The following is a 24,835-nucleotide window of genomic DNA, read 5'->3' on the forward strand; positions in this document are numbered from 1 at the left end:
AACTTGGATCACGGTAGAAACAGTAGCCTTAACTACTGCACTGCCAAACTCTCTGATTGGCGTTTCATGTCTCTGTATTTGTAAAAAAGAATTTCCTAAATGAAACAACACCTCTCTCATACCTTTCCTCTTTTTCCATACAGAGCCCCATCCAAGCTGGAATGCAGCAGCTACTTGTCAGTATATAGCAGAAAATAGGTGTTCAAGGCAGCATCCTCCCTCTGCTTCCTCTTCTGCTTAGGTTGTATTTTTGCTTTCAAGCTATTGAAACTTTTTCTAGATCTGCAAGGTCCGCAACAGCACAGATCAGACAGCATGCAGCGAACAAGGCAGCTGTTCCATACTCATTAGTATCTTCTTTATGTGATAAGCTGCCTGTTTATGCTCATCCAAACTGTACCCAGAATGAGGCAAGAACTGGGCAGCTCTCATCCCATTTCAGCCCACTGCCACTGTGTACTGAATGCCACACAGTTTGTGCAGAAAAATTAAAACAGAACAAGGTCATATCTGCAACCTCTATCATGATGTATCCCCTAAAAAAATGCATATTAAAAATATTAGAAGATACCTATAATTGCTCTAAAGATCACAAATATAAATAAATAAAGCTAAAGGCACAACTCTTTTGAAGCTCCCAAAAAAACTGATTTTCAACTCTGTTTACTTGATTTTATAATGCTTGAAGAAATCACTACACCTGACTTTTCATGCCTTGAGGATGATGATCTTCAACATCAAAGAGAGGGGAACATGGAACAAATGAAAGACATACATAAGCTAGGATGCAGCTAACAGCAAAGCACTCAATAGGCTGATTAAAAAGTCACCTGCAAAATGGTTCAAATGTGTAAAGATTGTTTTTGTGTTACAGTCCCAAGGCAGAAAAAGAAAAATATTTATTGAAGCAGCATCTTCAACTTGAAACTATAGCATGGTCTGAGATACACTGATAGACAAATTAAAATTACTAAACAGTGGGAATACAGTGAAAAACACTTCCCTTTTCTCACTTCTATTTCTTTGCACATTTGCCAGCACACTCAATAATCAGGTTCCCTGCCACCCTTCTATGTTTCCTTCACTGGGTAACAGTGGAGACAAAAGAAAAAACTTGATTCATAAAGGTGGCCAAAGTGGTGAAGAACAAAAAGTATCACCTAGTGGATACTAGCCCAATTTCACTGACTTCAAAATATTCAAGCATGAAACTCACTATAGCTGTCCTGTTATGAAAGACATTACAAATTCTTACTCCACCTCCTTCTCATGCTGTTTAGTATTCTTGCTTTTCAGAAGAAATAAATGTCAATTCAGTGTATTGGTTCTCCACTGGAGGGTACAGCTCTTGCTTTTGGCTTACATATGAGGGAGCAGAAGCATAAAGTACACACTGTACAGATTTTCATTAATTTTCACAAATACTGTCCAAAAATAATAAAAACAAAAAAACCCCCACATGCATGTAGCATCACCTGCACTGTTTGAATTTATCCTGTCTGCTTGTATCAGCAAAAAAGAAACACAGGAAATCAAAATCCATGTAAGCAAAAATCAAATATAGTGTTCTAAGAGTGTGACTAGCATTTACAGTCAGTTTCAATTCAGCTACCCCTTACAAATAACCCTGTTTAAATGAAGCAAAAGCATTTCCTATATTCCTATATTTCTCTTTTAGCTAAGAATTATTGAGCTCTTTGAAAAGAGGTGTTGAGACCTGACAACCTTTCCTTTCAAGAGTCAAGCACAGCATCACTCAACCACATGACAAAGCATCACCTTTATTTGCGCATGTACCAATATGTATTTTTGTTTCACTCATTAGTCATAGACTTGTGATGCTCCATCTCTGTAGATGAGTCACTGATGCCATTCATGGAAGTCTTTTACTGTGAGGATGTTACAGGGTAAATTATACCACGGTGAGGAAAGGGCAAAAGTGTACCTGTCTTCAGGAAGAGGGGGACACCTGAGGATTTTGCAGATGCTTTTTCTAAAACATATTCCAAATACTTTAAAATAAAGCTGCAGTAAAATATTAAGAGAGTACTACATGACAAGAATGACAATCTTCAAAAAAACCCACTGGCAATAGCTGAGCAGCATGTTGCTAGCACAGACATAGAGGATAAATCCTGCATTTCAAAACCTCAGTTCCTCCTTAGAAAATGAAACACGTTTAATTAATTGTTGTTTAATCTCTACCAGGTACATAACTAGTTCACAGAAAGAAACAATGAATATTGGCACAGGTCATAGACCTTCTCCAGAGATCCACTTGTATTAGCAATGCATCTGGACATCTTTATAAGATTTTTCTAAAGCATTTAATTGCATCAAACCTCTGTAATGAAAATTTTGTATCAGTAATTTGTCTAAGAACCTGGCCACCTTTGGAATTTGCCTCTTTTTTCCAGCAAAATATCTACAAGTTACAAAACTGTGAGATCTCCACAGACAGCCTCCAACAGAATGAGCACTAAATAAGACCAACAAGGAATCCACCTGCTGCTGCATTAACACCACTGGCTGTGTCAAAAAAACTATTATGCAATTTCTGTACTTGCAAAATGAGTTTATGAGGCAACCTTGACTGAGCTAGGAGGAGGAGGCTGAATATGCTGAGAATACAGTATCAGAGCACTAGATTTCAGCTTCTCATTGGTTACACCATAATTGCTGCAAGTAATCATACACCCTGCCCCCCACCAACCCCACATTTTCACTTGGTTTACCTTTTCAGGGACTCACTCCATATCATGTATTTTACCATATTTCATTATCTAGTGTGAGCTCTATTTGTACAATACTGATTATTCTCTGCCCAAAAGACAAACCGCCGATATGACTGCGCTATTCTGCCTGTCTCACAATGTTTGAATTTACTAAGCCTGACAGATGGTTAGACTTTATTACTGGCAAATATTTCAATAGTGTGATAGCTGCAGCTGACCCAGTTTCCTTAGGCTGTTCATTTTAGAGCTTATCAAAGAGGGGCTGAAGCCCAAGAACTGCAGACATGTCCAGTCGAAGCTCAGCATGTCCTGACATGGGAGGACAGAGCTACACTCTTATTCTGGTTTTGGTTTAGGTTATGTTTATTTCTAAAGTTCATTGCAATCAAAATGCCCAGAATCTTCATCAAAGAGTTACATCCTATGGGAGGTTCACAGCCTTGCCCAAGTAACACTACTAGTGTACAAATCAAATGTACAATCAAACCTCTGCTGCTAGGTATGTTTATGTGCATTAGAAAGTATGACATCTTGAGCCATCATGTATGTTTTGCTTCCAAACTTGGCTTTGTTGTTTCATATTAAAAATCAACATCAATCCATGTACAATGCAGGGTAAGTTTTCTTTACCTGACTGTGGATACTTGTTATGTCAAGAAAGGAAACTTCCTCTCTGCAGGTTTTATTTGAAACACTGGCTCATTCTAAAAAAAAAAAAAAACCAACCAAAAAAACTTCCTAATGAGCAGCTTGGTGAGATTTGCTGGCAAATTATGTGTTTGACTCATTTTTTTGGCAATGCTGAATTGCTCTTTTTTCTCTTGCTGCCCTCAGGAACAAACCAGATGCTCTGTGAGCTAACAGACTGCTGACAAGGGGAAAAGATCTAGTGCCCCAGAATCCATCAACTGTATGTGCTAGGGTGTTTGTAAATACGGTTTTGACCACACATCACAAGAAATGAATCATTTGTGTATATACCTATCCTGAATAATTTGACACAATTCAGTGAGCAGACCCTCTTTTCACAAAGTTAGTGTGCACAAGTTACTGTTCACCCAATTCTTCTCCCCAGTCTAAATGAAATCCAGATAAACTCTCTGTAGTACTCAGCATGCTCATTATGAAGTTTGATGTACACCTGGCAAAAACTGGACCCTCAAGGAAACGTTGATTTTGATCAGGAGAAATAGTGGAGAAACTGTAGTAATGACAAAAGCCAGGTTTTTACAGCTGTGCCATCTCACCCCAGTTCTGAGAGCTGTGCCTAACCAATAGCTTGTACCAGTGGAGAATTACATGCTTCATTTTTTACCACTGCAGACGGGACTTTAAAATAGTATCAGAAAAGAACAGAAAGCACTAATTTTCAAATCCTTGCATTCAACATTCTGGGTTTTTTTTTGTTGAAAGTACAAGTTTTGCTTTCTCTAATTCTAAACTGACAGAGTTGAAAGCAAATTAATAATGCAATAGGCAGCATACAAATGAAATGACATAATTTTAGACTCTTATCCAAATACCACATTAGCTTACCTGGGGATTTTTAAATAAAGCATATTTTTCACTTTTTTCCAAAAACAGAATCTTATTCTCAGTGTCTCGAGTCCAGTCTGATAACACTTCAACAACATTTTCATGGTCTTCAAAAAACCTTTCTGGAGAGACAGAAAAGGTAACGTAAGACACTCAAACTCTCTCTCCCCTCTCCTGAGGCTGCAGAAATTCCTGTGGAAGAATGTAATCATTATCTGGTGTTCACTCAGAGCCGGACAGTCCAGCACTCTTTTCTACTGCCCAGAAGGCAGCAAAATCACATGAAAATAGTGTCATGCAGAAGGGCAAATCAGCTACAAAAGATGCCTTATGTAGTGCCGGCATGCTCCTGGATTCCTCCTGCAACTCTGTGCTGTTGCCCAAACACTGCAAAGGATGGAAACTGTGAACCACTAAGAGTAGATGGTTACATCCATGTCTCTCAATGCCTTTCTGCTTTTGTTTGCCTTTTTTTTTTTTTTTAAGGTTTGCAGTATGACTGGGAGGGGTTATGTGTTAACTTTGGCTACTGAATTGAAAAAAAAAAAGTAAAAACTTATTCCCTTGTCTTTTTACTTATTGGAACAAATGAGAAATTGCTTTTTGTCAGCAGAAAGAATTCTATGCACTGAAAATAAAATGTTTTGTTTCAAGCAACTGCATTTAAAAACAGAACTAGCAAAACAGAGGAAATGGGAAGACAGACTGAGAACTGATGTGAAGATACACTGTTTCACCCAGCATCTCTGTAGTTAAAAATCTCACCAGAGATGTGGGAGACCTAATGTCAGTTCTCTTCCTTCCTGAGCTGATCTGAACCCAGATCCTCCACCCAGGAAAGTCACAGTGTATGCTGAGGTTACGTAACTCCGATCTCTTCTTCTGCGGTTTCACTTGTATAAAGTAGCTGAACAGTGACATAAAACCCCTTTGGAAGGAAAAGGAATTGAGCATAATTTGACAGGTGATTTTGGAAGGACCCAAACTGCATTCTTCTACAAATTCAGTATTGAGGCAGGGAGTTCACCTAGCTCTAATTTTCCATATCATTTTGGCAGTTCCCTGGGAACACCTAGACTCCTATTTCAGTGGTCTGTGGTGGTCACATCTTTCAATGGCCCAGATTGGCCTAGTATAAGAGGAGATAACAGAGCATACATTTTGCAGGCTTTCTTTAACACTTGTTACTTTTGACAAGGGTTCAGTATGTATGTCCCATCAAAACTAAATTTTGTGAATTAATTAAATGCACAAAATGAGATTAGCTTCAGGGCCAGTTCACATGTACACAGCAACTTTTAACACACAAGCAACATAACACTTTTCATTTAGTTGATACTTCCACAATGCACTGGAAATACAAAGCACTACATAAAATTGAAGTAACAGTTTGAAGGGTAAACAGTATCTTATAGTCCAGGATAGCCATAAAATAATTCTCAGGTCATAATGCTACTTATTTAACAATAATTTTTGCCACATATAGTTTTGTTTGTTCATTTCCAGTACCAGGCTTTTCTTGTATAAAAGGTATGATCTTACCATCCCCAGGAGGGTCTTTTTTATAATTATTGTCACAAAAAAAAGTCAAATCTGGATGCCTATTATAAGGCAAATACTCTTTATTGCAAAATACATGCTGGTATGTACAGCCCAGTATTATATCACCATCTCACTACTGAGATTATCTGTGATATTTAACAAGCAATTAATCTTAAACTGTAGCTTATTTTATTTGCAATGATTGTCTTTCAAAATAACAGTATATATAAGATACTCTGTCAAGGATCTTCTGATATAAAACTAGCTTGGACTTTCAGTTCAGCCTGAAATATTTGCTGCTCAAATTTGCTTCTTAAAATTTTTATTCTCTTGAATACTAATTTGAAAAGCAGGCAGAAAGGGAAAGTGCAGGAAAGCCTGTCTTCTAAGTATGCTGATAGTAATAGAGCTATCTAGAACTGCCAAGAAGTATACTCACAAGAATAAAGAATAGTTCACATTGTTTTGATTTTGAACAAAATTAACTGCATGTTGCTGTGCACTGGAAGCAGAAGAAAGAATATGTACCATTCCCAGCTGATTTGGACCTGATGATAGACCTCTGCATCAGGAGTTCATAGACTTTCCTTTTTTCCTGAACCAACTACTGATTTATTTCCTTTCCTACTCTTCTTCTGTCCTGACTTCTAAAATAGTTTTTATTCATTACAAGAGTAATTCCTTACAATACCAACACCCTAACCCAAAGCACTTAGCATTAGCTGGGACTGAAGTAACACAAGTAATTTTTACTTAAAAAAAAAAAAAATTCTAACCATTAACCCCAATGTTTATACCATATGATCTCCCTGATGTCTTGTTTTAATGGTGTGATTGGGAATTCAAAATGTCTATCCAGATTATGAAGAAACACGAGTACATTGTTGTTAATGATTATGGAGATTCAGAAAACAATCTGTTTATATTTATATGCTGTCATCCTAACACTCAGAAATGTTTCTCCAAGTCACACTAGACCAGAGGAAGCAACCTTCCAAGACAAGGAAACGTTCTAAAACTATTCAGTGACATCTGTGACATTTCTAGGGTCTAATGACATTTCCAGTCTTTTCTTAGTTAAGATAAGCAGGTACAAAAGAATGCAGCAACGTTGCTTCATGTATCATCTTAACGGAGTAGAAAGAACAGATTGGAAGTTAACATCTCTGCCGTTATTACTAGCAGCTCCTTGCTCATGAGCAGTTACGCTTTTTCCAACTGCTTTTACATTTCTTTGTTTTAGTTTAGCGGGATGATTATTCCTGGGGCTCTTTTAAAGTGCAATATCGATACTTAATTTTCTTTGTGCATTTTTACATCTCTGCTGGGTGTCTGTAAACTGAGAATGCTAAAGGCTGTTTGACAATTTCCCGTTTCTCTAGGTCAAATGTGACCCAGGAAGAAAGTTGTGGCAATTTTCCTTTTCCTTTTGATGTGATTATCTTTGCGGCCTGGACAATAAAAAGATTCTGAAATAACTCACAATTAGAGAATACTCTATTCTTAATCAGGTCTTGAAGCCTTTTTGAAACAACACTCATTAAGTTGCACTAAACAATACGTAAGTTTTGCACAGCTGTTTCCTAGGGACCTGGATGCCAGGTGAGTTACTTCCTAAATCATGAGGTACCACCAGCAGAGCTGCAGCCCCATCAGAGAGCAATATCCTGTCCACAACTACACTTAAGAAAACGACTATTACAAGTGAAAAGCATTAGAAATTACTAAAACACTTGTCAGTCTTGTTTAATTACAACATTTGTTTGGCCAGTAATGTAACAGCTTGCTGACAGCACTTCAGCACGGCATCCTCTCTTCAAAGGGTAGAGTTGAGTACTGGTGTGTTTGGGTCTGTCACTGCCTTGACAAACATAGTGAAATTCACATGGACCCTTCATTTTGTGTAAAATAGAATGATGGAAACAGTGGTGGGCAAGGAACCTTCTGCAGCTCACAGCGTGGACAAATGGAAGACTCACTTCCACAGCAAGAACAGCTCAAGTACATTCCTGCAGCATCCCCCAGATTACAGACTGCGATGTTCCAACACCAGTGGACATGTGGGCAGGAGAAATGTTATTAATTATCCTTTCAAGATTACCAATAGCATAGGAGGCTTTATGTCTATTTGCTATATGCTCTGTCACTACACCACTTACCAATTTGCAGCTCTGGGTACATTTCATACAGACACCAGTCAACGTTGCAGTCGCAATGGGTTTTCTCAAACAGATTGTCTAAAACATCCCGTGTCACCTGACGCTCATCCACCATTAGTGACTTTGTGCTGTTATCGTACATGTGCACCTTGACAACAAGCTGAGTACAGAGTCACAGAAGAGTCAGTTAATTTCAGAAGCAAGTAAAAGGCTAGTCTGAATCTGCTAACACAGATAAGAAAGATTAAGGCTGAAGGTTATTACTGATTCAAAGGCACCCTGTCCTGCAGCGAGCTGAGGGAATAAAACAGCTTGGAAGCTTTCACATTATATTGCCACCAAAATAAAGACCTTTTCTCAAAAAAGGAAATTGAACCTTGTCCTGTGCACGACTTCAGGAAAGGTGAAATTGCTATGGAGAAAAAGCAGAAGTTAATCTCTTCTCTAAATCTACTAGATGTGCAATTAAGAAAAATGCTTGATAGGGAAACCAAGTACAAAAGGACAGAGTGTCCATAATGCAAGCTAGAAATATGGAAAGTTTAGTTTTAAATGAGAAAAAGAATTAAAGAATCTAGCCATGTCAACAGACTAACCTGAAATCAGATTGTACTAAGAGGGGCAGCAGTCTAACACCCATCAATAAAGCAAACAGATGACTTACTTATATTGACCAAATTAACCTAAGACACTCATTATTTCTTCATATTGTGAAGTATTTGTTAAACAAGAAACAGTGTGCACTTTTTTCAGGGAGGAACAACACAAGGACATGCTGAAGTACATAAAATGTGATAAAGAACTGCAAATACATAAGGGAAGTACTTAAAATGCTTCATCACTACTGAAAACAGAAGAAAAATTGTCTACAGGATCAGTACATGGAAGCTGGAACTAAACTGGTGAGTTGGGAGGATTTCTCCATATAGTCTTGTTTAAGTAGCTCTTTATTTTAAAATGTGTGCATAAGAAGCTTTCGCACTAGAGAGACAATCTCTGTTAAAGAACAGGTAGAAGCAGAGTGATGAACCCCAAGAGAAAATCTACACTATCTCTGAAAAGTAAAAGCAAATGTAACAAAAGACATGAACTTGCTTTGATTCCAACCCTTGTTAAGTATCTTCCTCTCTAAAATAAGCAGAGCCATAGTGCAGATTATAGAGAAAAAGAAATGGTGTACATGCACAATCTACAACACCTCTAGGGAAAAAAGGGTATTTTTGTCTGGTTATAATTGACTGCTCAGAAACATGCATGCAGCTTCCATCTTCACAGAATCACAGAATGGTTGAGGCTGGAAGGTACCTCTGGAGGTCATCTGGTCCAATCCCCTGCCCAAGCAGGGCCACCTAGAGCCCATTGTCCAGGACCCTGTCCAGATGGCTTTTGAGCATCTCGAAGGAGGGAGACTCCACAACCTGCCTGGAAAACCTGTGCCAGTGCTCAGCCACCCTCACAGTGAAAAAGTGTTTCCTGATGTTCAGATAGAATCTTCTATGTTTCAGTTTGTGTCCATTGCCTCTGGTCCTGTCACTGGGCACCACTGAAAAGGGCCTGGCTCTATCCTCTTTGCACCCTCCCTTCAGCTATTTCTATAGATTGACAAGATTGCAATGAAAAGAGGGTGACCACTGAGCAGTCATAAGTTTAGTTACAGAGCTTTTCAAAGACAACACTGGTGAAATCCTCCCAACACATTCTCTCAGAAGTTGAACGTAAAGTGTTCTGTGGGCATCATCTCAAGTCTGGATACCCCCAAATTTATTGGAAGCTTTAATTCTTCTTGGAAGTCCTGCAGGCTCTGGTCTCCAGCACTTCCCACCTCCTATTTGACAAGACTGAAAGGTCATGACTGTTTTTACTTCACATCCATTTTTCAGAGTTACTGAACATCTGCAGCTTCTGTTGAGTTCAGCTGAACACTAGCTTAGGACGAGTGGGCATAATTACATGACACACTGCAGCACTGTGCAGACACTGGCTGGAATCTTTCCAATTTGTTGGTCTAAAATAATTTCTATTATCCTTGTACATTACTACACTGCTGTGAAAAGATTTAGCAAGAAGACCCTCATTAATTAATTGGGATTAGCTAAATCCACATCCATTGTAGAAGAAATGTTTAATACTTCTGGAATCAGCAAAGCATAAGTAAGCAATATTTTTATGTACATTCCACTTTCTCTGAAGTAATCTATCAGAACAGTGGGCTTTGCCCCAACTTTGGAAGAAACGAGAGGCAGAGCCTTCCAAGTCCTCTTAAAACTGAGTCCCTCAGAGGCAGCATTCTTCCAGAGACTTCTCTTCAGGTGGATGACAAGACAGCTCTACAGAATATCTTTAGAAGTTTTAAGTTTTAGTAAGAACTTTATTATTGAGAAGAATGGTAATAGATACTTAGCTGGTAGCTCTTACGGTAGCATTTCACTATTTTAAGGCTCACCTTTTTAACTTTGGCTTCCTTCAGTTTCTCCAATGCGAGCTTAATCTTGTCAGCTTTAGCCTGTGCCTCTTGTTCTTCCTGAAAAGACACAAGTTATTTGGTATACTTCTTGTTAAGTAAGGCCAGCAATTTATGTCTACTTGAAAAGAGTTGTTTCCTGTTATTTATATCCAGAACATAAGGCTCGTCATGGGAAACTTCATAGTTACAGGGAATCCCCAGCTTTCCGTGAGCTAATACCCTCCACCCAAAGCTTTGATTTACAAGTCCAGCACTTCCTTTCGTTGCCCAGTCATACAGCTGTTACATGTTCTGTTCCTCAAATGTTACAGGAATGCCTGAAAACTGGACTCTTCTATGTTTCCATATGGGTTGCAGCTGATACGAAAGAGAAGATGAAGGAAGATCTAGCCTGAATGAACAGCACTGTGGATACAGCCTCTTGGAAGAAAAGTTGCCTCTCAACAGCATTAAGAGAACTAGAGTTTTTAGGATGTTACTGAAAACTTGGCTTGCAATTATACCACTTACAATTTTACACCTCCTGTTAAGTACGTTAATTTACTTGAATTCTTTCACTTGCCACATACGAGCTCTTACTGCACACGTACTTACTGAGAGGAACACCTCATTAAATTGGTATCATGGTTTTTTATTCCAGTAATGGACCTATTCATATTAACATAGACACAGTTAGATAGAGCACTTGAGTTCATTCCAGATTTTACTGAATGCCACAGCAAGATTCCTAAAAATCTCAGTATCACCTGGCTCTTCTTTTACAAAGCAGCTCTATCAATATCATGTCTCTCTCTTATTATCAGTGAGGTTTGTGATCCAGGAAGACTCTGGATACCCAGCTGCTGAGAGTTTTAGGTACATGTACCAGATGCCTGTGCCTACTGTTGCCTCTGTGACTGGTGTATAGATTGTGACTGTTTCTTTTTGTCATCTATCTTCCAGTAGTCTCCCCCAGTCACATACAGAGTTGGAAAAGTACATTTTGGGCAGCAAGTAACTATGGTTCCTGGGGCTGCCGGGGCTGCCTTTAACTGTTAGTCCTTCTGGAGGGTTTGCTTTCTTTCCAACTTTAAATCCCTGCTCCCTCTATTGAAAACTGTCTTGTCTTTGCTTTCTCGCCTCTTTGCTGATTTTTACTGTCCCTGTTGCTCTTTCTCACTTTTGTGGTTTCCTTTGTTTTAAAGGAGTAGGATTTTGTCCTACAGTACTCACAGGCGCAACCAACTTCCAGTCAATTACTGTGGGAGAAAGTTCCTGCCTGCCCTGTTTCCACACAAGATTTTTCTCTGTATTAACCTTCAGCCTCCACTTTCTACCCTAAAGTTGTAATTCTGGTGGTCTTTTTACTGAGAAACACAGGATGGCTGTAACTCATAGGGAATGCACTTGCAACAAACCAGGCCTAACTAACCATTGCCACCACCTCCTTCTTACAGAGATACCATAGAATCAAAGCAAAAACTGAGCTAAGAAGGTTATCTTATTCATCCCAAGCTTTGAGGCAGGTTCAGCCATAACTAAAGTACTCATGACTGACATCCCTCTCGCCAAACTAAACATCTTTTGTTTTATCATTGCTTCCCCTGGATACTAGCATCCTTTAGGATGTCAAAAATACAAGGTGAGGTGTGCAACCTGAAAGAGATGGCTTCAGGCATGTTTGCTGTTGTCAAATTCTCCACTAGAAATACCAGGCAATCAGTTAAAAAAAGTCTTCTTTCCTCTCCACAGGTATGGAAATTTGCATTGCTACAGCTCAGAGATGCTTAATTTTGAAAATCAAAAAATAGCTTCTGTAGCTGAACAGAAGCTGTTGGACAAAAGTGGCTTTCGCAGTAAGGCTGACTGTTCTACAGAAGGAAGAGCACACAGCCTCTCACACTACGGCTTTCCCCTTACCATCTCAAAACACCTCTCTGCAGGAAGCCAGAAAAGCATCTTAACCAAAGTGGTTGAGTGTGGTGTGGGCAGACTTTCTGCCGAAAATTTTAGGCAGGTATAACTCAGGCTTCACCTGCATGCGACCCGTGTTGAACAGAGTTCACGCACTGTACAAATCTGTGCAACAGAGTTCTCACCCGAGAGCCTTCATGTTTTCATAACCTTTGTCTGTCTTAATGTAGAAAAAGGAAATGATGCAAAGTAAATAACATATCAGATTCAAAATTTTAACACCGTTAAAGAAATGCTTTGACAGGCTAAATGATTTGTTTTCCCACTACAGCATCACCACCATGTCTTCTGAATCTTCAAACAGAAGCATGTAAAAGTCATCCAGATAATGTCATAGAAAATGTAGAAGCCTTATTTAGCTTAAGCACAGTTTTAAAAAGAAACGTCAGAGTTGACAGAAACTTATGAGACAGCTTTATGCTTCCCTGAAAGAAAGGCCGTACTTCTTAATTTTGGCACACTTAAAGGTTAGAGAATAGAGTCTTAGTATCACAGGTGCATTGGAAATAATTAACACTATTATTATTTGACTACAGACAACCAGAGGTGTTAAACAAAACATCAACCTTGATTAGCTCAAGAATCATTTACCAAGAATCCTGGCTAACAGGAACATGGATTTTGATGAAACAAAATACATTCCATTTACAGCTGCATTTCATTCTACTGAGCAGAAATGTCATGTCAAAGCAAATACTAACCAAAACAGTAAATACTAATTTGAAATCAGTTCTTTCCATATTAATTTTAAGTGGTTATTACCTCCATCATTCACACTGCAACTTGTGTAATAGCCCTATAGGCAATTTTGTGGACAGTAAGCCACACAATGGGTATGCCATCAGTATTTGAATACAACCTGTATAAGAAATGAGGCAAGGGCTGTGGGAGAAAGCAGAACCAGTGCCTTAATGAGGAAATCAACAACTGCAGACAGATTCCTTAGAAATGCCTATACTTCCTGTTCCCATCCTTCTCTGCCCTCTCCCTGTATCTGGAAACAGACCAGAAAACACTGTTCGAGATTTAACTCAGCACACTATCTCAGAGGAACACTTTAATTGAGGGAGACAGAAGTGACTTCCAGCTATGTTTTTGTGTATAGAATTCCAGTTCTGTTTAGCAAGTATATCTTCTTTTCACTCTGAAATCTTGTTTGACCCTCAGGTAGTGCAGGATGTCAGCTAACAGAGAATTGGCTCAGTAGAAGACTCAAGGGAAAGAACTGTGCAGCACTGTTGATTTCAGTGAGCTTTAGATCACAGCATCAGAAAAGTGCTGGCTGGAAGAGAGGTCTGGAGGTCTGTAGTATGGCTCCCTGCCTAAAGCAGGACTGTCACCAACACTAGATCAGGTCAGCCATGATTTTGCCTGGCAAAGTTTGGAAAACCTCCAAAGAAAGAGAATCTGTGATCTCTCTGGGTCTCCTGCTCCAGTGCTACACCACCACCTGAAATGGAAAAAGTTTTCCTAGTGTCCTGTCCAACACTACAAAGCTACAACAGGTAACTGTTGCCCCTTGTTATACAACCTAAAACTACCATGGAACAATTTGGCTCTACCAGCTTTGTAGTTACCCTTCAGGTATTTTTAGGCTGTCATTAGATCACCCCTCAGCCTCCTCTGTCAGACTAAACAAGCCCGGCTCCCTCAGCCTGTCCTTGCTGGCCCCTGATCACTCCATGCCCCTGGCCAGCCCACTGCTGGACACTCTCCAGTACCTCCACATCCAGAACAGGATGCAGCATTCCAGGTGTGGCCTCACCAGTGCCAAGAGAAAGCAATAATGGCTCCCTCTCTCTGCTGGCCATGCACCTCCCAACACAGGCCAGTTTCCCATACTGACGTGACCTTGCACTCATGGTTCTTATACAATGTGGCATCCACCAGGATGCCATCTCCTTTTCAGCAGGGCTGCTGCTCAGCCTGTCGCCTCTCAAACTGTACAAATGCATGGAGTTATTCCACCCCAGGCACAGGGCCTTGTACCTTGCTGGGTTTCTGAGGGTTTTGCTGGTGCAGTCCTTATGCTTCTCAAGGTCCCCCTGCACTGAAGTTATGCCATTCATCTTTTCAGTCAGTGCCCTTAATTAAAAGTATCTTCAGCACATCTGCAGATTATTTTTTATGTCATCACTCAGGTCACAGATGAAAATGTTAAAGAACACAAGCCTCAGTGTTGATCCCACCTGTTACCAGTAAGCAAACCATCAATTACTAGCCCTTGAATCTGGCAGTTTGGCCAATCTCAGCCCACCTAACCAGCTACTGTTCCAGACCATACTTCCTCGCTTCCAAACCAGACTATTTGTACCAGAACCTTGGTACTTCCTTACAGGTCATGAGTCTAAATCAAGATGGGGACATATTTGTAGGACAATGGACAGAACTATCTTGACAACACCTCTTCTATATCAAGTACACTAGTTAAATAAAAGACTTCAGCTTCTGAAGCTGTCTAGCTGCTGATTTTGCAAATATTGATATTCCTGTAAGATAGGAAGTTAACTATTATCTTTGAGATACAGAAAAATGGAGAAGTTCCTCCCACATGTTTATGACTTTCACTCTTCAAACAGCACTGAAAGGTCCTATGCACCAAATGAAGCTTTATCCAGTGAATCACTTTTTGTATAATCAGAAAAGTCCTCTTCCTACCAAATTTTCTGTTCCTTTTGCTAAATATGTCTGCTGTATGATGCTAAACACAGGGGCAGCAGTGATGTTGAGGTGATTCATATTCAGTTTGTGTGGACTTTTGAACTGCAATGAATTGCCCATGGTTTTAAGCAAAACTGACTGGTACAGTTCTACATGGGCTGACAGAGCACTTTTCATGTTCCCTAAATTCTTTCCATTCCCTAAATGTAAACATATTCATCATAGTTACTATGCATATGAATACTGAAAGAGATAGTATTAGATCTTTCATGATTTCAGATTAATGCTTTTTTGGACTGCATCACTCTACTAATGCACGTATTCTCCCCACAGGGCTGTGACAGGGCAGAATTCTTATATTATCTCCCTCTCCACAACCTCATGTCAAAAAAATGAATTTCTAAGGCTTCTACTAGAAATGTTGCATTTAATTTCAGTTGTTAAAACAGCTCTGCAAGAAACACAAACATGGAGGAGGTTGTGTTAAGTCTGAAATTTCAGTATACAGGTAAGCCAATTGTTTATAAAAGTACTGATAACTTTGGCACCTCCTCAATAAAGAGCATTTGTCCTATATTGCAGATGGTTTTCATTACTTCCCTTCAAAGACAACACCAAGAAAAGCAGAGTGATTCTGTGTTGGGATTAGGAGAGGTACTTCTTGTGCTCAGCCTTGCAGACAGTCTCCTAGCAAACGTTGAGTTTTACACAACTGAACAACTTTTCTTATTGCAAGAAATCAGTTAGGCCAGGGATAGATCTGGGAAACAACCACAGAACCCTCTCATCAGTACCAATAGCATGGACTGCAATGAACAAACACAGTGACATCTTCACAAAACATGGGATCTTCGGCCATGCTTTGCACTAATGCCAAAGCCAAGTTCTCTATGAGAAGGTATTATCTGATCAGCACTTACTAAAAAAATCCAGTGACAAGTTTTCCATTACAATAAACCATTTGCAATGATTTGTGCCTGTTTTGGGCTATTAAAATGATGATTAAAAAGGCGAAAGAATGGGCAATAGGTCAAGGAACAGGCAGAAATTGCTGAGCCCACAATAATAGAAAAATCCCACTCCACAGATTATGCATGTTTCATCATTACAGAACCTTCCCAAGATGTTTCTACCTGGGATATCCACAGTTGTTCCAATGCCAAATACCACTTGCAAAATTACAAGAACTATTGAATGCTGAGAACAAGGTTCCACCCAGGCTTACCTGGGTGAGTGGCTCAGGAGGAGGAGGTGGTGGTGGTGGTGGAAGGTCTAAATCAGGGTCTGGAGGTGGAGGGGGTAAGTCATCCCCAAACTGTCCAGTAATGGTAACATAAGGACTTGATTTAGAATAAATGTCACGATCCAAGCCTGTTGAAGCCTGAGTGACTGTACTTTGCTGGTTCCCAGAAGTTTTCTGGGCTTGTAAAGTTCTCTGTTCAACCTCATTTATGTCTGCTACAAGATCAGCCATTAAAGCATCCAGGTCTTTGTCCTCTAGGGCACTTAGGGATTCTGTAAAGAAAACCACAAAATGTGTCAGTGAGTGCAATGCAAAACACTATGTTTCCAGTTCAGTGGAGATTAAATTGCAGAAGGCATGGGTTACTGTAAGATATAAGGGTTATGGGAAAAGAAACAACATTTTAAATGGGTTCAAGAAACAAACACATTTTAGGAATAGCCATTAATCTGGTGATACTGAAGTTCAGAGTACAAGGAACTCTATGAATACAAATTAAACAGGACAGGAAGCTTCACTATCAGTGATACAGTCTCAGGCCCTTATGATGTTACGAAACCCGGCCCTGATCCAGCAAGGTTTCTGGGCACATGCTTAGTGATACAGATGAAAGAAATTCCATTAGCTCCCATTAGGCTATTTACATAAGTTAAGTATATACGCTTAGCAAGTTTTGATATAGCACACAACAAACCATGCAACTGAGGCCTAGATCAAGAATATCTTCTATTGTACTTCTATTGTACAAGAATATCTTCTATGTACTACTATTCTACAACTCTAAAATTAACATGAAGCAGAATTGGAGAGTTCTAAGACACAGGAAATTGTATGGTATTATTTGTAGCACATCAGTAATTGTGTGATCAACATCTATGACATACCTCATGTAATATGCAGGATTTTGAGGATACTTTAAGCGAAGAACAAACAAGACAGGCTCTTTTCAAAAGCATCTTATCAATCATAGAAATATTGTAACTTTTGCTTTCTCTCTTCTACTCTGTCAGAGTGTAAGATAAAATCCTATACTGGAACTTCATATGCAATTTTTTCTTTGGTTGTTTGAACTAGGCATGGTATAAGAGATCCTGTGAAGTAACATCCTGTAGGATGATTTAGCTTTCTAGAAGAGAAAAGCTCTTTAAGAACCAACAGATTCAGTGGTTTAAACCTCTTTGAAGAGACTAGTTAAAAAAAAATAAAAACTCACAAATTGGGAAAGCTTTAAGTGGGATTTTGGAAAGGGATGGAGAGTGCTGAACTAGATACTCAACAATGCTAACACAGTCCAACAACGAATAGGTCATTCATCAGACTAAGTGTGAACATGTCACTAGACTGCCTCAGTTTAGTCTGCTTTACCTGTTATGCTAACAGAGTATTTTCAGAAGCTTTTCTTTTCAGTGGAAAAATTGGCTTATGATCCTCTCTATTTACATACCTCTACCCACTTTGCTGGCAGAGGCATTAGGTAGCTTAATAGTGAACTGATTCTGGGACAAAAACACAGGTTAAAACCAACTCAGGCAAATGCAAACAACCAGCCCCCAGATAAAAAAAAAAACAACAACAAAAACCTCCACAAACAAAACCAAAGGGAGGGTTCTTTTTTTAAACTTGGATAAATTCCCTTATTTGGTTCATCACACAGCCTCAACAAGCAGCTGTACATGCAAAAGTGACAGTGCAAACCAGAATAAGAATAAGCAATGTAAAGTGGAAGCAGCTGAAGCCGATACTTCCCCTGGACAAAAATGCTTATGCAGCTCTGACCTCACACTGAGGAACTTTGTCTTCTATTAAGTTAAATCTTTACATAAAAAAGGTGGCATTTTACAAAGTTATTTGGGTGACTTTTCATTTTTGTTTTCCTCTACACTCAGACTCCTATACAAGACTGAGCAATATGTCTTTAAAAAAAATTTGGCTCCTTGGAAGTTTCCTAAATTGAGACACACAAATATATCTCCCCCTCCAGCAAAACAGGTTCTTTTCTTTGGTTTGTTTTTTGGTTTTTTTTTTGATCAAGGGTGCCTGAAGTTTTTCTTCTCATTTGTTGCTGTAAGGTATTTTAAATAAGCATAAAAAGCATGAAAGAGTCCATTCAGCTACTTACCATTTAAATCTTTAAAACCAACTGTAAAGCTAAATTCATTGTTGGACACTTTGGGGGATGGAGGTTGTACAGTCTCCACTCCTAAACTCTGTTAAGGTAGAAGAAAAAAAACAGGTATCTGATGACATAATGACTATTACAGACATTAACATTTGTAAATCAATTACCTCAATTTGTCTAATGAAACTGATTCTTCTTCAAGGAACAGAATGACACACAGTAGCGTCTGGGATTATGCCTAGAATGGCAAACTAAATAGGGCCAGGACAAGGGTTCAAGCACTGTCTCACAATCATGCCAAGTGTTTAATGGTTTGCATGCTTCTCAATACAATGTTGACGCATGCCAACTGCAACTCTTGCAGGCAACACCTGGGCTTGGTGTGGGTAACAGCAGAGGCTAGGGCTGCTTCTAATAGAGACAGTGGATAAAGGCAGACTGATTTTTAGGTTTTGGTGGGGTTTTTGCAAGGGGACGGGGGGAGGGTGTTGAAAGAGTTTCATTGTGTACAAATTTAAGCTACACAGTGCCATTTGCTCCAGAGTGCTTTATTTACTAATATAAATGTAACCTAGCTGTTGCTTTCTCATGCTGTTTGCAAAAAAACCACCCCAAACACAACAAAGAACAAAACTTTCCGCTGTTTGCAACGTAAACTGCAAATCTGCATAGTTAAATAGAGAATTCCTAGTTTGTGCCTTGTTGTTCAGGAAGCAGGCAGGGAACCAGTGCTTCACAAGTTAGGAAAAGTGCATACAGTGGAGAAGAAAAAGATACATTCTCCCTTCCACAGTGAGGAAGGTGATAGCTCTAATAAGCAAACACTGTAGAGAAGACTGAAAGGAATTTCAAGGGTCTGTCTAGACCATTCACCTGTGCTAAGGCAGGTCAGTTACACCTGGGTCATACGTGAAAAATGTATACCTAATCCGATTTAAAAAGCTTCCTATTAGATAAATTCCATCACCACCTCTGGCAATCTGTTCTACTGCTTCACTATCGATATCGCTATTCCTGCCATCAAACCTTTCTTGTGATGCTCATTCTAAACTTCTTTGCTGCAGCTGAAGACCATTCCCTGTTGTCCTACTCTCCATGGACATAAGGAACCAAGTACTTCTTTCTGCTCTGCTGCTGCCTTTGATGTATTTTAAGATTGCTCTCAGTCTCCTCTTCTCTAGACTAAACAGCCTCATACAATCTTTTCTTACAGGTCATGTTTCTTTCCACTCTCGTAATTCCCATTGCTTTCCTCTGGATTTTCTCCAGTCAACCCTCCTTCTCCTCAAAGTGCAGTGCCAACACTGGACACAGTTTCACTGTTGAGGTCTTACCAACGCTGCGCAGAATGGAAGGATTGCTTCATATATCCTACAAGCTATACCCTTGTTCATATATCCTTGTGAGATGTTTGTCTACTGGTGCTCATAGTCAATTTGAACCAGAGGCATTTACATTTCGTAGAGTTGCCTGAAACTGACAGGTGTTTTCCATGAAAATTAATGCAAATGTTTTTCTTGGCATCTCTTTTCACCTATTTCCCACCCAGGATGTGTTGGTTTCTTAGGAAGTTATACAGAGCTGGAAACCAAAGCAGTGATAACTTTAAATGCTGTTTCTGTGTTAATACTCACTCTCATAAAAACTGATATGGAATAAATAGGGGAAGAGGGAGAAATGAAGCACATGAGGTAGTTTTACAGTGCCAGAGAAAAAAAAAATGTGAGAAAAAGGGAGGGCACAAAATATATTGATGAAACTGACTGTAAGAGCATAAAGGAAATACTTTCATTACTAATCTAACAAGAAGTCGTAACATCTCATAATGGCCATAAAAGTGCAGAAAAAAAAATGAAAGTACATGCAAAGGAAAATTAAAGATAAAACTATCAAAATGCTAAAAAAAGTTTAAAATTAAGTACACAGAAATAGAATAAAAGCCCAATTCTGAATTTGCATTTATTTTTCAGCCTTGTTATGCAACGTGAATGCACCTCTGTGTGCTTCTATCATTTACGCTTACTTTAGGAACAGACAGATTGGTGGAAAACTATCTACAGTCTCATTTTGGAAATTAAGAGTTTAAAGGAATTAACAGATGCGAGTCTGTTAACTGAAAGTCTTCAGGCTTTCAGACATGCCTGCCTCGTTCTCCCACACAATGTTGAGGTAAGAGGTGATGCCAGCACTTCAGAGAGGAGGAGGAGTCAGCCTCCATCTCAGGAACATGTCCCATCCCACCCAGTACTGCACTCATCGGCAGAGAGAGAAGAGGCTCACTCTCTTCCCATCACCTGCACTCATAACAGTGCTGTGTCCAATTTGAGGAGGTAAAATTTATCACAAGCAGTCTTTTGTTAATTTTCATAATAATGAAATGAAATTACCCTAAACCCCTCCCTTTTTATATACATATAAAATAAATATGCATGGTTATAAAAAGCCCTTAAAAAACAGGAAGGCTACCAAGGGGCAAAGTATTGTGATTTGACAGCTAAGAATGCCATATGAAATTTTGGCTTTCACACAGTTTAAGCACAATTCCTATGCTGTGGCTCAGAATTACTGGTATTTAATTTGGGAAGCACTGGGATGCACCAAGAGGAAAGACCCCTCAAAGCAGAGGCTGTAAGCAAACTCGCACAGAATCCAGGATGACAGCTTAAGTGTTTTCGAGCATGCATTATTAAAATATAACAAATGTATTGACTTCGTGGGCTTTTTTAGAAATAAAAATTCTCCTTTCATCAGCTTTTGCAGGAAGTATTCCATGACTATAGGTTTAGAAATAGGCTCATGCTGATTTATAGTTTCCTCCTCAGTGTATTCTGCACTAGCAATAATGTCTCTATAATTTCTTGCATGCCACCCTAGCTGTATTTTAGTATTTTGTCATATCTAGAGATTACTCTTACGCATATATTCAAAATGTCATTTTCATTTCCAAATTTTACATTTGACACTCAGGCTACATCCCATTTACCCATGTATGCAAAGCATTCATACCTGAAAATTCTGAGTCAAACTCTTCCTGCTTTGACAGAATCTTTGAATTTTTTGGGGACCAAGTCCAGAGGAATTTAAATTGCCTTTTTTTTTTTTTTGAGAAAAGGTCTTTCATAAGCAGTTAGCTCTCTTTAACAATCTAGCCTGCACTGGTATTACCTTATTCTTCAGGCCACTTGTTTTAAATGTCAAGCAGAGAAACTTAGTTGAAGGTTTTTCAAAAAAATATATCTGTATTTATTGAGAATGGAAGTACATGAAAAATGTAGAAAAGTTGCCTCTCTTCTCTAATACATAATAGCTATTTTTCTTAATGGAAAAAAAAGAATTATTTACCTGCGTCAGTATGTCCATCTCCCCAAGTAAATTGCTGAACATTTCATCTATATCATCACATGTTTGCTCCATCTGAAAGAAAAAAATCCACAGACAAGGAATCATCACAAGTTCATTTCAAAGCCAGCAATGGTCAAAACCAAAGGATATGCAACGTTCTTTTATATTGTGTTCCAAATTAACTTTAAAACAACTGTTCAAGACTTGCAAAAACCTCCATCCATCGTTTAGAAATAACTACTAACAGATCAGAATCTCAATCCTGTACATGCTTAAACACACGAGTTCCAATACCCTCCTTGTATTATTTACATTTCATAGGAAGTCACTAGCTCATAAACCATTGCTGTATCTTAAACATCAAAGAAATGTAACTAGCAAGAGATGGAGAGGGAAACAAAGTCTGAGGTTGAGAAATTCCTGAATGCTTCATCTTGAAAGTTTTCTTTCATTGGCTTAGACAACTAATACAAGAGTTTATTAGGTGTTATCTAGTGTAGGACCTGGTTATGGTCAGGTACATGACCAACCTTTTGTCTCAATATTTCTCCCTATTTTCTTTCAAACACTAATGCACTGAGAGAACTCCGGTCTTACCTAACCACAAGACATCTGAGTGAGAGCAACGGGACAAGGAAAATGGGTGCACGCTGCATGACAGCAAATGGTGGCTCTCGTTGCAAGAGGCGGGTGTGAGTACAGCACCACAGAATGGTGGTGCTGAGATACTGGGGAGATACAGCTTCTATAATAACCCTCTTCCTCTTTCTCATGAATTTGTTCTTTGCAGTGAGAGAAGTAGTGTAAAAGGTGTCTGAGATGGAACACTACCAGACAAGAACTATAAACACCATTTTCTTAAGAGGCTCAAGCCTGCAACTGATTGCATAAAACTAGGGTTCAAACTAGGGTCAAACTTTAAACATATAAATATAAGTAGTTCTGTTGGTTCACTGGGTTGTGTATACCTATATTGGGTTTATGCGGCAAGGTTTTTTTTTGGAGGGGGGGGAACTGCAGGGGTGGCTTCTGTGAGAAGACACCAGGAGCTGCCCCCATGTCAGAGAGACAGTAGTTCCAGCTGCCTCCAAGATGGATTTGGCGCTGGCCAAAGCTGAGTCCATCAGCAACACTGGTGGCACCTCTGTGACAATGTATTTAAGAAAGGGTAAAAAATGCTGCGCAGCAGCTGTGCAAGAGGAGTGAGAAAACGTGAGAGAAATAGCCCTGCAGACACCAAGGTCAGTGAAGAAGGAGGGGGAGGAGGTGCAGAGCAGATGTGCTGAAGCAGAGATTCCCCTGCAGCCCATGGTGAAGCCAATGGTGAAGCAGGTTGTTCCTCTGCAGCCTGTGAAGGACCACGCCAGAGCAGATATCCATACTGCAGTCCACGGAGGACCCCACGCTGAAGCAGGTGGACATGCCCTGAAGGAAGTTGCAGGCCATGGTGTGCCCACACTGGAGCAGGCTCCTGGTGGGAACTGCAGCCTGTGGAGAGAAGCCCACATAAAGCAGGTTTTCTGGCAGGACCTGTGACCCCATGGGGGACCCACATTGGAGCAGTCTGTTCCTGAAGGACTGTACCTTGTGGAAAGGACCCATGCTGGAGCAGTTCTTGAAGAACTGCAGCCTGTGGGAAGGTCCCATGTTGGAGAAGTCCATGAAGGACTGTCTCCCATGGGAGGGCCCCCACACTGGAGCAGGGAAACAGCATGAGGAGGAAGGAGCAGCAGAGACAAAGCATTATAAACTGACCACAATTCCCATTCCCTGTCCCCCTGTGCTGCTTGAGGGGGAAGAGGTAGAACAGCTGAGTGAAGCTGAGCCTGGGAAGAAGGGAGGGGTGGGGGGAAGATGTTTTTAGTTTTGTTCTTATTTCTCATTATCCTACTGTCTAATTAATTGGCAATACATTAAATTAATTTCCCTATATTGAGCCTGTTTTGCTCAACAGTAATTGGTAAGTGATCTCCCTCTCCTTATCTCAACCCATAAGCTTTTCCATCATATCTTCTCCCCCTGTTCTGCTGAGGAGAGGGAGTGATAGAGCAGCTATCCTGGCACCTGGTGGCCAGCCAGCGTCAACAGCCACAGCACCTTACAGGATGAGGACCAACCCGATCCAAGAAAGCAATCAACTGAGGCAGGAACAGCCCTAGTGACTATAAAGAGTGAGAAAGAAAAGAGGACCAGCAAGTATCCTGTTCTTCAATCTTAATGCTCTTCCTTTAATAGAGCATCCTGAGTCACGTAACTATTTCATAGTTAAATGATAAAGGCCACTGAACCACTGAAGTCAGTATCTGTTGTTTGAAGATTATTTAGTAGGATGTCTTTAATATGATAGTTAATACTGGAGCAATCTAAACTGCTCTGTCTCCTTAGGACTTGGTCTTTCTGGCACCTACATAAGCAAGATCAGCCTAATTTCCACTTGTCCTCTTACCACCTGTATTATCCCCAACACCAGAACTCATTAGGATTAGGCATGTACAGCTTTCATCAGTCAGGCTCGGGCATATTCTACCTGCTTTAGACTTTTTTTGTGGCTGGTGTAACTAAACAAGGCACAGGCAACCGGGAACTGGACTTTGAACTTTCACAGTTCTCTCAGATTCCGGAAATCAAAGACTTAAATATTTGGGAACTGGATGCTGTTAAAGACATTTTAAAAGGATGTGGTTGGCAGGGCTGAGGGTAACCCTAGCCCTATGGTGGAGACAGCCCAGCTATGCCAATGTAACAGGGAACACGTCACACATGACTCAGCAAATAGAGAACTAAAGTCATCTTATGTGTTTCATTTCCAGCTGACAAACTCACACTGGATGGCTCACTCCCTCTGTATATATCATAGTTATACAGAGCTTTCTATACAGAATTCCCTTTCTGTAGATTCAGCAGTATACTGGTTGGGTAAATGATTACTGAATCCTAATTAATTTACTTGAATCAACAGCTGTGTAGCTTCCTACACACCTGGCACTGGGAGAATCAATTTTCATAAAAAGGATAGATAAAATAGCACTTATTTGATCAGGCAGAGTGAAGTCAGATTTGTTACATGACAAAAAATGGAGC

At 39.7% G+C, this 24,835-nt stretch overlaps 1 protein-coding gene across 2 annotated transcripts in view; it reads right to left on the reverse strand.

Annotated features, from left to right (window-relative positions):
* Positions 1-24,835, reverse strand: part of APBB1IP (amyloid beta precursor protein binding family B member 1 interacting protein) — a 69,747-nt gene that overhangs the window by 30,823 nt on the left and 14,089 nt on the right. For both annotated transcript variants that reach the window (XM_075047327.1, XM_075047318.1), the window contains exons 2-7: positions 21,755-21,826; positions 18,413-18,500; positions 16,276-16,565; positions 10,416-10,493; positions 7,973-8,132; positions 4,272-4,393 (exon numbers count right to left, since the gene is read on the reverse strand). In XM_075047327.1, coding sequence (XP_074903428.1) covers positions 4,272-4,393; positions 7,973-8,132; positions 10,416-10,493; positions 16,276-16,565; positions 18,413-18,500; positions 21,755-21,826 — 810 coding nt within the window. The remainder of the gene's footprint in view (positions 1-4,271; positions 4,394-7,972; positions 8,133-10,415; positions 10,494-16,275; positions 16,566-18,412; positions 18,501-21,754; positions 21,827-24,835) is intronic.

Source organism: Buteo buteo, chromosome 2 (assembly GCF_964188355.1).
Source record: "Buteo buteo chromosome 2, bButBut1.hap1.1, whole genome shotgun sequence".
Lineage (NCBI taxonomy): Eukaryota > Metazoa > Chordata > Aves > Accipitriformes > Accipitridae > Buteo > Buteo buteo.